The sequence below is a fragment of the Battus philenor genome, unplaced genomic scaffold, assembly GCF_028537555.1.
Source record: "Battus philenor isolate CCGP_79_NKW_IND1 unplaced genomic scaffold, ilBatPhil1.0.hap1 SCAF_12, whole genome shotgun sequence".
Classification (NCBI taxonomy): domain Eukaryota; kingdom Metazoa; phylum Arthropoda; class Insecta; order Lepidoptera; family Papilionidae; genus Battus; species Battus philenor.
In genome coordinates, this window is record NW_027181674.1 from 7,068,174 (window position 1) to 7,083,607 (window position 15,434).

The 15,434-nt window shown below is 33.9% G+C and overlaps 1 protein-coding gene across 1 annotated transcript in view; it reads right to left on the bottom strand.

Annotated features, from left to right (window-relative positions):
• Positions 1-311: 311 nt before the first annotated feature.
• dac (dachshund) overlaps positions 312-15,434 on the bottom strand; it is a 172,241-nt gene continuing 157,118 nt past the window's right edge. The window contains exons 10-12 of the mRNA XM_068776354.1: positions 9,294-9,440; positions 6,818-7,021; positions 312-783 (exon numbers count right to left, since the gene is read on the bottom strand). Of these exons, the coding sequence (XP_068632455.1) occupies positions 653-783; positions 6,818-7,021; positions 9,294-9,440 (482 nt within the window). The 3' untranslated portion in view covers positions 312-652. The remainder of the gene's footprint in view (positions 784-6,817; positions 7,022-9,293; positions 9,441-15,434) is intronic.

The window sequence follows — 15,434 nt, forward strand, 5'->3', positions numbered from 1 at the left end:
AAATCGAAAAACAGTCTTATGTCAATTCCAATTGTTATAGTTTTTAATGAACATTTCCTTTAGTATTAAATTTTTTTATTGAAATTAGAAAAAAATATGTAAAATTCGCTGCTTCTTAGTTTAAAACGGAAACTTATACATAAATATGGCAATTAACGATAAGTTCGAAGGTACGATCCGAAAATGATTAAATGTTAACGAATAAATAGCTCGGATCGTCGAGAAAACTGTTACAACTTACATTCTAAAAAATTAAAAGAATATTTACAAATTTTGCTATGGAAGAAAAATTTTCCTTAGACTTCGCATTAACACATTCTACGTGCTTAGTACGTCACAACAATATTTACAATTAATCTCAGTTAAAAGTATAACTTCGTCGAGATCCGAGACACCAAATTTTACGCGCTAAACTAAAAGACGAAAATTTAAATGTACATGAACGTGTCGAAGTAAATCTGTACCGCAAGCCTAAAGTCGGAGAGATTTACTTCTCGAGTGTCGAAGAATAGTCTACAACTTTTGCAGTTGCTTTAACATTCTATTTCTCTCTGAACTCTGGCTTGACACTGATAATAGGCTTCCTGGTGTCATCACTTTCATTATCATAATGTTGGTTGTCGGGGAGGTCCGTAGCCCCGGGACCCGTCAGCTAAGTGGCCGAGCTGAACAACACCGAGTTCTTGTAGTAGCTGGCGCGTTCTGACAGGGGGCTCTTCACGTCGCGCTCCATGGCTTGTTGGCGAGACTTGCGTTCCATCTCCAACTCTTGCGCCAAGGATTCTGTTGACAATAAAAATTACATTAGTACGTGTTTACGTAGATCTTCAACATCATTTTTCATTTCAGCCGTAGTACATCTACCGCTGGACATAGACCTCCCGTCTAGATTTCCAACAAAACCAGTATTCCTAAATCTTGTTTTGAAAAGTGGATCCCTGTTAACTGCATAGGGGATGGGATGGGATGGGTTTTGATAACCATTTACGCCAGTGATTATTTATTCATTATAACTTCTTACAATTCACCTATTTCCTCAGACCGAGGTGAGCTTCTATGCGAGGCACCTATTAGTGATTTATAATTTAATCTATAGGTATATATGTGAGTAATGAAGAGCGCCACAAATAAGTGACGCTAATGTACGAGAGAGATGTGAAACCCCGGAAAATGTAATTAGTGTTTCGAGAAAAGCTCGTGTCATTAAACGGACCTTGCAACCGTATGACACGTGGTAACTTAATATTCTTTATTCCTTTTGATGAAAATATAAGTAACTGAATGGGAATTGTTTGATTGTATCTATGAGGACAAAAGTAAGGGTTAAGCTGTTTGTATGTTTTTTTTTTAAGTTTTATTTTAATTCATGTACGTGGCGTCTCATTTCTAATTGACTCAACTTCTCATTGGCAAGTTCATACATAGACATAAAAGTAGTCCAGCCGATTAGCAAGTTAAAGTAGCAGTAGGCAGGTCATGTAGCATGCAGAACAGATTGTCATTGGGGCCTTAAGGTTCTGGGGAAGAGTAACGACGGAGTAATGACGCTGGTTGCTGACGGCTTCCTACTTGCCTTTTTGAAATTTATAGGGTAAGTGTAAGTCCAACACTGGATGTCCTATCGCTTAAATAATGAAGATATATATACATATGTACCATGTAATAAGATATGCATACTGATATTGATTACCTCATTATTAATCTGGCAAACAACTAATAATTTGGCAAACAACGTGTTATTGACGGGATAGAAGAAATCGGAATTAATACAAACTAAAGATTAAAGAAGAACTTTAGAACTAAAGCAATCTCGTATGCTTTTCCCATTGATGAAATTTAAATGCAACGAAAGAATGAACCTTTGATAAAAAACATTAAAATATAACGTTAGTCCCAGGCGAAATAAATTCGCGCATAGAAGAATTTCTAATAGCATTTTGTGAAAATTGACAAAGTTCGTGAAGAGGCAGGAGTAGATGAGGTAAGGCAATTGTCTCCGAAAACGTCTACGTTTTACGAAATATGCTTATTCAATTTCATGCAACGCTTGCCGCCTCTTGCAATTTACGAGATATAAAAGAAATCGGAATCGCGTTTTTTTGCTTACTTTTATGGAACATTTTCTCAACGGGGAATTCAATTTTGCCTTCCCGATATTCGTTTATAATTTACGCTATTAGCGTTTTGATATACAAACTTGCGATGTCTCAAGAAATATTGAAAGACATCTTTGATCATATTTCACTAAAAAAATATTACGCGACAGAACTCTTTTAGTTGTCTTACGGACGTGTAATGTGATACTTATAATGTAAAGAATTCGTAATTTCGAAGTACACTTAGTTCCGTCGCCTAGTCCAAAGTGATCTTTTGGCATATGACATTATGTTCGTGAAAGATAGTGACAAATATAACTTTATAAATTATTTAATTAGTTAATTTACATAATCTTAACTAAAAAAAAAATAAACAAGTGAAATCAAGCGAATAGGGATTTGTCTCAAAAACACTCGTCAGTTAAAAAAACTCGATTATAATCCGATTTGTTTCGGCGGAGACTGGCTCCGGGGCATCACACTCACAAGTGTCGCCCATCGAGGGTTGTACCGAAACAGAAACCTATTATCCCGGGCGAGATTATACGCCTAGGGCGTCACAATTAAATATTATACACTTAAAAGCTTCGGCCTTTGCCGTTTCACTTCGCTGCCACCCCTAAATGTCCCATTAGGTTTGTTTGAATACGTAATATTTTTGCATTTGCCGCTCCTAAAACAGAATTGCCGGTTCCTTTGAGAGCTATAATCTATTTGTTCTTTGAAACAACTGTAATGGTTGAGCGCCTAACTTAAATAAAAACTTAACCTTTCATGTCTCCCTTTATCGCGAGCTAAAAATTTCCAAATTACAGGACAGCCATTTACTGGCGTATAACTGCAAATATTTTTGTGTTATTATTCCAATTTAAATTTTATAGAAAGGTTTCTTAGTGCATTTACTTCACATTTGATGTTTGAACATATAAAAATCTTTTTTAATGAGGTACAATTCGAGTGCAGGCTGAACTGATAATTCTCAAGTAACAATAACCTCTACAAACAAAACTTGGTAAATCATCCATCCGATCAAGCCGTCGATTAGTTTCTGTAAAGACGAATCGATTTTATAATTAAATAGAGGAACGAGCAAGAAATTACACTTTCGTAATTCATGCGCCTCCAGAGACAAATTGTTTCTCTCTTCGTCCATACAAAAACTCGCTACGAACAGATCACCTGGCTTTTTATTCGACACATTTATAATGTCATTGATCCGATACGAATTGTCCATTGTTAGTAAATTTATAACTTTTTGAAACACAACACCATTGATGGACTAATTGAAAAGTCCGCCTCATTATTTTTCGAAAATATTACGCAACGAATACCTTCGTAAATTTAATAGCGGTAAAATGTAAAAAAAAAACCTTATAGGGATATTTGAGAGGGTTGATAAAACAGTGTGTATTTTAAAAAGAATGAATGGTTTAAAAGGAGTTGTGAATGTCTTTAATCGCTCAAACATTACATTTAAATAAGGAGTAAGAGCTAAGGGCCGGGCCGTCTGCCGTGGCTGCCATAGCCGAGCGTGTCCAATCGCATTGATTGAATTGATTTTCCATTAAGTACAGAATTTCTCTTCTCTTCGAAGCTTTTTTCAAAGATTCAATTTCTTCGTGACGACGATAAGGTTCATTTAAAATAGTTTACTCTTTTAGTCAAAACAACTTTAACAAGTTTTTATTGGTGTACAATAGTCATTACTGAATCGAGTACATAAAAAAGGAAGTTATTGCTTGAGTTTCTTTAATTATACTTTAAGTGTTTGTGCACGTGGGGAATGGATGTCGGAGTATGTAGGGAATGTGGGTTAGCAGCGAGCGCATGGAACCACTCGGTACTAGCCACAGCTATGTCTTCAGCATAAACAAAAAGTTAATATCGTCAAAGGCTTCGGGCGCACCTGTGCGGTACAATTTTTATTTCCATTCATTTTACAAGCGCACCTAAAAAGTGGCCGGGCGAAGTTTCCTCTTTATTAATTTTTCAACTTTATATTACTTAACATCGGTTGGTTTATTCGTATCTACCGCATGGCACGAATACATTTTGACATTAATACCCTTCTATTAAGAAAAAACACTCTTTACTTTATTTAAGTACGCTATGATGATCAAATAAAACCAAACAATAAAATCGAAAAGTAAATTGTAAAAATGATAGCTAAAGTAAATTTGTCTTTTGTACCGACGCATTGTTTTATAAATTCCTAGATATTAGTCTTTTTAATTTGTGGTAAATTTTGAAGTAAACAATTCACTGAGGTAAAAATTGTAACAAAAAAAACTTTAAGTCGATCTCTTTCGGTTTAAATAATTTCAATCTAATATTTTTTGTCATAATGTTACGAGACTAATAAAATCAGACAGGTCAGTGATATGGCTTACCTGATCTTAGTAAATGTAGAGAAAACTTTAACTATTGCAACATTCATACCAAAACATCATAATATTTAAATATACGTCGACTACTGGACAACCTACCCCATATATTTACATTAAGACCATTTTGAAGCGTCTTCGGACAAGCTTAACACGGTCATCTGTCCACCTCGTGAGTGGACATACTGTGCTACGATTGACTCCATAGTCTAAAGTATTGTATATTGTCTAAACATGTTAAAAAGATTTATAATACTTTATATTATATATCTTTTTAACATGAACCCATTTTAATTAAGAGTAATAACAATTAAATGAAAATATGTTTATACTCAAATCAGTAAAACTGCACGATAGGAATATCCGAAAATTATCGTATGTAAATGACCAACGATTTTGTCGTAATAGTATCAGTTACGATTTTGCGAATATTTTGATTTGTATCGTAAGTAGTCGCGTGTTCGCGTGTGTTAGATACTTGGGGCCGGTAACACTTAAATTAGTTGCAATTTCTGTTTGAAAAGTACTTCGTCGGTAAAAGCTTCTCGTCAGTTAAACGCAGGAAATCGTTGGGGCTATCAATGTTGATGTTACGTTTATTGGTATGTAACGACTTTAGACGATATATGTATGTTTTGTTACCCCGAATTTCAGCAAACCTTTCGCTGTTTATAAATATTTTAGAAATTACAGGTCAAGAGGTAACGCTCGATAACGTACACGATTCCTTTATATAGAGCAATATTTAGAAAGACAAAATTTTTAGAATAGATAAGAAATTAAAAATAAAATGGAAACGACATTTAATACGTACGTAAATTTAATTCAATCACTTTTGGCTGAATGTTAGTAAATGCAATAAATTCGTTATTCAAAGCTTTTTTGTCTTCTATAGTTTCGTTTTTATATTAACATGAACTTATTTTCATAACACATTAGAAGACTTTTTGTCATTTACTGATTATTTTAATTTATTTAAATCTTGTAACAGATAATACTCACCTTTTAACTAACAATGTCGTACCGAATAAAAATTTAACAGAAAGAGCATATAACGTTTCGCATCCATCAAACTGCTGCGCGAGGGTTAGCCGGCGTACAATAGTATTTCAAACTACGAGGCCAGTGCATTTTTAATGAAATTTCTAGGCTTTCCACAAAGCGGATATGAATGAAAAAACTACGTCCGATACCGAACACGTGCGAGAGATTGACTCTTTTTTACATTGCCGCTCGGATCGCAGCCTCGGATACTTAGTTTTTTATGTTGGTTTCAGGTATTTTAATTGCTTAAGTCTATTTCATATTATTCTTGCAGTGGTTAAATGATTATATGAATCGTTTATATAAACTATATCATTGTATGAGAAGAGAAAACACAAGACAATGAACTGTTCTATCGTTAATAAAAACGTATTAAAATAACAAATATTCTTATTAATTATTTATCTATATTAAACTTATTAACATTATTTGTTCATAAAATAAATATGAATAAACAGTATTATTTAAATGGACCTATTTCAATTATTGATATAAATGTGATGAGTTTCAATTCAATTCTTTAAATCTCCCCCAAAATAAAATAACAACAAAACCCGAGAATGCGAGTAGCGTCCATTTTGTGCTTTTAAATACTTCGCATTCCCAATTCACAATGGTATGTAATATAACGAGTATAAATTTCATATGTCGATTTTTATCTTATTTTTTCTAACACACCCTCTTTTATGTCCTGTTTTAATATCATTTTAAAGCTTTGATTCGAGACTCACGATGAATGCTTTTTATGAGATTTTCGTCTTCCTCAGTGATGTTAAAATTGTATTTGATTTTTGTAAATGCAATTTTTAAATCGCTGTAGTATTTTCAGTTGCATTATTTAATATATAATATTTTTGTATGTTTTAAGAATTCTTGTTTAGGTTTACCGGCTAGCAGATTTTATAGTATACTGAAGAGATGAGTTTTTTTGCGAACTCATATTTAAAATATCATTGTTCCAATTTTTTTTTCACATTTGTCCAAGCATAGGCTAAATTATAAAAACTAACATTTTCAAAATGTTTGGTACATTCACCGTAAAATCACCGCGAAACTTTGTGAAATTATTATTTTTGAAACCAATGGTATGTGGATAAGATGTACCAAACTGACAGCAATTGAGCATTCACTCCTTACACTTTGTTACACTCTGAAATAAGTTTTATTTCTATTTTTTTTTATTGGTCTTCGATATCTATTGACAATACGAAGTCTTCGGGGATGCATGGTTGGCAGTTTACTTGTAGTTTTAATGTACGGGGCCTTAAAATGTATGCAAATGCAACATCTTACCGGAGTAATTTTGCCAGAAAGCCGCGCCACCGGGCATGATGTCGACGGGCGGGGGCGGATAGCTCCACTGCGGCTTGTCAGGCGTGCGCGGTGGTTCGCGGGAGTACGGCGGTGAGGCGGCTGGTGGTTCGGCACTCGGGGGTTTGCTCTCGGATCCGTTCTCGCGCTCTGAGCGCGTTTCGTGCGCCGAAGGACTCATATTCTCTGTAAAAGACAAAAGTATCAGTATACCGATATTTATAAGAGTTATCATGTGACTTGTGTAACATTTGTAATAAAACGTTTAGTCTGGTTTGGTTGATTTTGTCCGTCTTAGAAAAATACTTTCAACTACTGTACTTCATCATTATCATTATTCTAGTCGTAGGTTCTTCTTGAACACGCTTTAGTATTCAGGAATAAACGGTTAGAAACGGCCCGCTTACAACGCCTTCCGGCGGCATTAACCAGGACGTCTGTCCACTTTGTACATGGTCCTCATTCGTTGCGTTCACCGATTCTTGGTCCCCGCAATGACATTACTATTATTAAACAAGTATTAGATATGTAAATCAGTCACGGTATGATACAATAAAAGTTATAATATGCGTATTAGATGAAATAACAAGTTGTAAATGAACAAGAAATAGCGATTAGACAAGATATTGAGCTCGAATGCGTGTTAGATTAACAGCCGAACCCTTGTTTCAAATGGCCTGCGAAACGATTTTCTGACACGGAGATTAGTACAAGCCTTCACTAACGCTTACCCTCCTTACATCACGCACTCCATATACTACGATTCAGGGAAAACACGTGTCAATTAGATGTACAAAGTAAACTAGAGCTCCAGTCACATATAGTCCATATTACAATGGTAGAAAGGATGCTACATTGGACCTTTTTGATTTTGCCGAAGTTTTAGCCGATACAAAGATAGTTTGACAGACTGAAAGTTAACATGTCAGCGGCACTAGTGAGCACTTTGTTGATACTTGTTGAAGTCTGATAGTGATTATATCGATTGACGACCGAGCGGTGTACGTGTAATCACATCGGAGGAAATGTTAAGGCGAATCAAAATTGCTAGAACTATTTTCAAAGGAGCGTTAAAGGCTAATAGTAAGTCTTGTGTAGATACAATTCTATATAAATTTCTATATAAAATTCTATATATATTTCGATAAATCTAGATAGATTATGTGATAAATTTATCCGTGTTTTTAATTAATCTTTACCTACGCCGAATTTGCTAATAAAACAAATGATGGTAAACAAAACTGTTTTCGTCCACCCACAAGGTATATAGATGACCTTCTTATGTGCAGTGGAAGAAGTTCAATGCCGGCCAATTCCAACCGATCCTGAGACCAACTTCCAGCAGTGAAAGTCCTTCGGCTGAAATGATGATGACAACGATGGCATGTGTCGAAGATAGAAAAGAACATCCATAATAAAACCGGTAAATTAATGGCTTCTTAGATTTTCCGAATATGAAGCGTTTAAAAAAATAATTTTTATTTATTTTATCACGATTTAGTTTACCTTGTCGTAAAACTATACTTAAGTAGAAAATAAAAAAATGTATCTTTATAATCATTCTGTAACATCATTGTGAAAACTTGTGAACGGCCTCTTGCTTCTTTTTCGTGTTATTTATAATTTATATATATATATATATATATATATATATATATATATATATATATATATATGGTAGTTTGAAAATACATAAATAAATCGTTTTATTTCTTTTTCAGTCAATCGATTATGTTGAAAGTATGTATTGATTCAGTTATTCATATTTGGCGATGTTCAGAGCAATAGCTAGAGTTAACAAATCTTTACGATTTCGACGGCTTTGTATTGATGAATATGAATTACTTCTGGGATCATGCGTCCGTAATTTGCGGGATAAAAACTATTTATTAGTATATATTGTACTATGAAAAAGGCTATAAAGAAAATCAAAAAAATGCTTTTTTTTAATTTTTGATCAATTTTCCATCAGCTTAAGAAAGCAGTGTCCAATGTTAAAAGATTGTGATTTACGATCGCCGACCAGGGGCTCGTTTTCAAGTAGGCATACTTAGTGTTACTTTATTTACGACATGACCATAGTTTATGGTACAAACGGCGAAGAAAAATGCGAAGAAAGAGGGCATATTCTAGACGTATGCGTACTGGTTCTACATTATGAGGTAAAGTTTTAACTTTAGTAGTTACTTTAATATTTTATATATAATGTTTTGCTGCCTGTTTAAAAATACTCTTATATAACTTTGTTTGAATACACTTATTTAATTTTTTATTTACTAATGATGGTCGGTGATTACTATATACTTATATCACTATGTAATATCAGTTCCTATTTATAATTATTTTCATATATATGTGTATATTAAAAATTTCCTTATATATACTAACTGATCACAATAACTCTGGAACTACAAGGCTTAAACACTTGAAATTTGGTGGAAATATTCTTTTTACTAACCGGTAACAATTCTGAGTATTTCAGTCGGTGCACCGGATTGTTTGAGTGCTTCTTCTATCTTCTGTCGCCTCTTCAATTCGTTCTCCAACTGCTCTTGTATCTGCTGCCGTTGTTTCCTTTCTTTCTTGAGCCGCTTTTGATACATAACTGCACAAATGAAAAGAGAGTTTAGCAGAGAAATTAGTTACAATATTATCAATTAAATTTTAATCATTAATATGATTTTTATTACAAGTATTCTGTTATAGTGTGAAACATAATTAATATGATAATAAGCTTCCGAAATGAATAGCTCTACTACTATAAGGATATTGTTAAAGAAATAACAAAAAAGCCAAATGAGTTTGTTGCAAGTTCTTCTCAGATCAGTACTTGTTTGGAACCTTCTTAGCTTTTAGTTGTACACTGCCATTATAGGAAAGCTCAACCTGATTGTAAGTACTCTATAATTGGATTCTTGTTGCATTCTTCCTATAACATATATAAATGGACTTTATAAATATGTTTTAGAATAATTCAGCTCTTTTCTTAGTAAAATTAATCAAAGTTCGGAAAAGACGTCAATTATTAAAAATATTAAAAAGGTAGGGTAATATATCCGTTTTTTCATTAAAAATAAGTGTTTTTATAATTTAACTTAATAAATATATTATATATACCTGTGTTTAACTCGAGTTGATCAGCTTGATAAATAATTACGTAACTATTGTATTAACTCATTACCGTAACAATTATTTTTAACATTTATTTGATTATTTTAAGCAAGATGGAAGGATATTGAATTTAATTTTAATAAAACTGCATGTATTTTATATTACGATATGTCATAAATATTAATAGAGGAGGCCGATCTGAGCTTGCTCGCTCGCACCGTATCGAAACAACAATTACTGCGATTGCCGGCACGCATAGCAAGACAAAACTCTGACTAAATAAATGGTTTCGCTCATAATTCGTGCGCCATGTTCCTCGCAGCAATTTATGGATGTTCATACACTATGGCCGCATCAAGAAAGCTCGTAAAATGTCCGTCTCTTTCACTCCTATGACAAAATAAAGCCTTTTCTGCGTCTGACATACAGCTTTAATGTAACCACTTTGATTCACATTCTGTCTTTCGATTTGGCAATGTTCCGTCGATAATCGCGCGATCGTCGGCACGATGTTTCCTTTTCACTTGCACGGAGCTGTGATATTCCTATCTTTTTCCTCGAACAGTTCGATTGACGAATGATTGAGCCGGTGCAAGTGTTGATAGACTCCGGGCCCAGCCTCCGCGCGGGGGAGCGGCGGGACGGAATTCTAACCTAAGATTTTATATGGCTTATAACATCTATGAGTTCTAAAGACGATCTCACGTGTAACAAATATTCCTAGCTGGATAACTTTTAATATAAATACTTAGACGAAATTTGCGCTGCATTCAACAAATGATTGGTTGTAGGGAAAAAGCTTTAAATGTTTAGCTCATTTATTGTCAATATTCATTGATATGGTATAACTTAAAAAAAACCTTCAAAAATCAATAATTTCTGCAATTACTAATAACATATTTCAGAGAGGGATTACTACGTAATGTAAAAACATTTCCCGAGTAGTGAAATAAGTAGAGAAGAAATATTCACAATATTCTCATTAAAATATCGCTTGCTAATTAACGTTGTTGCTAATGAAAGTCGCGGGGTCGGCAGAAATGGACTCCCACGCATCATTTGTCATCGCACGGCCAACTCCGGCCTCGTAATAACTTAAGCAACCATAAATAGTCTTTTTATTTGAAAACCTAAGTAAGTTTACACAGAAATTGCTTTTTCATAATTCCTAATTAAGTTGAAATCTTATAAAAGCCTCATTTTACTACAGGTCAATCACGGAGGAAGCCGTGTTAATAGGAACATTAAATTACTATAATTTATCAATGTACCTAAGTATATAATAAGGCGTGATAATTTACATACAAGTATCTATTGATCAATATGATTATTACATCACTATACATATTTATGTTCGTAGCGTCCATTCCTATATATTAATGAACTTTAATTATATAAATAACCATCGAAGATGAGATATCAAGTATCACATACGGTGATCACTAAAGAAAATAATATCCGATGTGCCCAATTTCATAGATCAGCATCATCTTCACTGTTAGATGTCCACTGATAGACATAAGCGCCCTGCGTCAAGCGTCTTCCGACGTTAACAAGGGAGTCTGTTCACCGTGAGAGTGGACGTTCTATGCTGCGCCTGCTGGTACGTGTTCTCCACCCCAGAACCTTATGTTTACAGCGGCCATCTGTTGTTCGCGCTGCTGCCCGCCTACTCCCACTTTATTATATAGATACTACTTTCATAGACACAACATTAAATTGTAATGAATTTTATTAAATCTTTTAACTTAAAACGAAGCTACGGGGTTCCAAACGCGCTCTGATTTGACAAATGACTACCACTAACTATAAACGTACTTAATGTATTAGTGAAGATCTATTTAATATATTTTATTTGATGAACATTTTGACCAATAAATGTTATCAGAAAGTAGGTAATAATTGAAGCATTTGGAAAAAGATATCAATAATATAAATCAAATTAAAACTTCAAGTTAATTAATTAGGATGGAAAGGTCATTTTCAGGTAATCACTCGTAAAATGAATACGGCGGCAGGCGACTAAAGGCTCAGTCGGTGGAAAATTCATCGAACCGACGAGTCCGAACATCGAATCAGTCCAACACCTCTGAAAATAAGTTTTTCACTCCAGCGACGCTTATTTTTGGTCCTTTCATCTCTTTATATGTATTAACGCCTTTGTGGTTATCAATTAGCCGGAACTTGTTGGTTGTGGAGACTGTTTTACATAAAAATAAATTTGGATCTATCATCATATAGAAGATATAAGACGATAACAAGAACATAACAGACTCTTATTTAAATAAAACCTATCTGATCAAATTGATGTTCTTGATCAATTGATTGATATCGGGAACAAATGATCTGTTTCGGTTTAATATGAGAGAAAAAATATGGAGTTATATTTAAAGGTGTTCAATATGTTCATAACTTAATTTCATTGACTTGATTTTATAAACACGATTATTGTACTGCAGAAAAGAGTTATTCATGCTATTTATAGTTTAAATCGTCTTTAAGAGAAAACAATTTTTAAAAATCATAGTATTTACTGTATCTCCTCAATATATGTTTGAAAATATATTGTCTTCACAAAAACATTACCAACTTTTACAGAAATTATTTGACGTATACAATATATAAACCAATTAAAGTAGCAAATTATGAAAAAAATAAATCATTTCCACCTAAGACTCGACTTTATCGAGTTAGCGAAACTTTCTATGGATTTTAGTCCATTGTTGGGTTTAAAAATTTCTAAGGGCGTTTCGTTGCTAAGGGTTATTACATTTTTAATGATTTCCTAAAAGATAACACATCTTGGAAATGATATGGCCGTAATAGCCTGGCTATTTAAATTTTAATTTAATTTGTCATTTTAAATTATTTAAAAATAATATATAGTCCCGCTGGCTTTCTTTCGCCTATTCTTAGATCTGAGGTATTTCACCCGAACAGGAGGTGGACTCAATTCGAAGTCAACAAGAGATGTTGAATAAAAAAAATTTGAATTCGAATGCTTATGTTTCAACACATTTTTTTATTTTCAAATGATCCGAACACTTGAATAGAATTTAAAAAAAACTTTGGCAATCACGTTTTATCAGATAGAATACGGCGGGAGCGGCACCGCAGGCTTCATTGTTTCTCCGAGTCAATATTTGTCGATGGATCGTCGGCATTGCTTTGTTCGATAATCCGCATAATGCTTCCTCTACACGCCTGCTCATGGTCCAAGATGAATCGTAATAATTCTTTGGACGATTTCATTTCATTTCATCAAAGAGAGACGCTGTCGGAACAAAGAGATGAACCTTTTGTGTCCGGCAATATTTTTAATTTCAAAGCACTCTTTCAATTATATAAATCGTTTCATTCTTCCTTTTCAGTCGTTAGCCATTAGATATTTAACAAAAACTAGACAATACACTATAATTATTAATAAATTGTGTTATTTACCATGTTTAAATGTTAAAAGAGAATTGGTATTTAAATTTAATTTGGCTTTATTTTAAAGATACAATATGTTGATAGAAATGCAACAGAACTCAAAGCGCGCGATATGAATCGAAATAATTCGATGAACGTATGTATGAATAAAAACGAACCACCGAAATATTGAAGGAATTCATTCAGAGGGGAAAAAATGCAATAAAAAGTCCGGCCCGATACAGAATGGGAGTGCGGTTAAAAGCAACGAACGAATATGGTTCGGAACATCCGCCGCAGACAAAAGTTGGACTACTTGACTATGCAAATTATATTTGCGGACGGCGCGGTGAGACCCGATCTGCGCGGTTCCGTTCCACTTCTACGTACGAGTACATAACGTGTATTCTTTTCATATTTTCATCCGATTTCCTTCCCCTCGTTCATTTTGTTCCGTTTTTAAAAAGTCACGGAACAATGCCGCTTTCCGCGGGGCTTATTCGCCGCGAGCCGTTTTCTGGCACGCGGCTTCTTTTTCTTATTATTACATCTATCTTTTATAGGTATTCACTTCTTTTTCTTTAATACTTTCAACTCATAAATGGTTGATACGGTCCCCTAGGGTTTGTGGTACGAATAACATGTAAATGAGTTGGTTTGCCTATACAAATTTAAATTCGTATCCCTCTAATATAACTCGCGGTTTTACATTTTAAATATCTGCTTTGATACGAAGTTGTCGGCGGAGAGCTGTAGCAATAGCTGTTATGGTTGCCCCGTTGACGATGTCCCCGCTGATAAATTATAGATGATTGGTTGATATGATTTTTATGCCCCGATCGAGTCTCCGAGATAGCAGTTTAAACATTCAAATTGCTGTTTTTAGTGCGGATAATTAGATACCTATTTCATACGAGATCATTTTTATTTTCCCTGCGGCGAACTACTCGTTTTTTAAGTCAATAATGAGAGGAGAGATGAATGCTTAAGCCGCTTCGATTTATATATTTTTCATGCTTACTTTGTTGTTTTATTGCGAGGCCATAAAAGTTCACAGAATCAATTGACGCTGATATTAACAAGGCTCCATGATGAACTAAGATGCTATACTCAATTCGTGTACTTGTGAATCACTTAACGATACGTTCGGAAACTTGTATTAATTGTATTACTATTACTTTGATTATAACAATATTTTTAATTAAAAGTTAAAAATTGAAATAAATAAGAACCTCATTTATGGGTATATTTTAAACATATTGGATCAAATGAAAGTGTATATGAAAGAGAGGTAAATATGAGTTAGTATGTGAATCAGTAAATATTTTATGATATAAAAGTTACTAAGTATCGGGTAAATTTAAACCTGTGATTGTAATTATCACAGATTTACATAACTAAAATAAAACTTTACTTTCACTCCATCATCAACATTATTTCAGCCGTAGGATGTCTACTTCTGGGCATCGGCCACTCTCGCAGGCTTTTAATACAACCGGTAGGACGTTTCACTTAACACATTTTAAATCGGACTAAACCTATCTATTTTTATCTGAATTATCAATTTACCTTTGTTAAATAATTTTAAGGTAAAATCAGATCTACTAATCCCATCACCTGAAGTCTTCGATACAATCTCACTAGTTCAATAAAACGTAAATATGAATTGACATTTATGACAGCTTTTCTCCCCTCAGTCGCACCCGTGCCATTTAGATAAGTCTTTTTTATAGTTCTTTATTGAAAATAAATTGCCTAGAATAAAATCAGACACAGTTCAAATGGCTTTCCGATAGATGTGTATGAAATAATGTTTGGGAGATAAGATGTGTCAGTTATCTGAGCGTATGCTCGACGGAGGGACAAAAGATGATTGTGCGGTGACGGGGCGCTATTCCACGCTCCATATTTTGAAGAGACGTCGCTCCGTTACAATGGTATCACTATGTGTAGTTTTAATTAATCTGTGATTAACTTATATTTATGTTACAATCGATTTCGTTCACGAATCCATTTGGAAATCTATGGGGTAGGCATAAGTCCACCTGTAGATATCCGATATGTAGATATATGATAA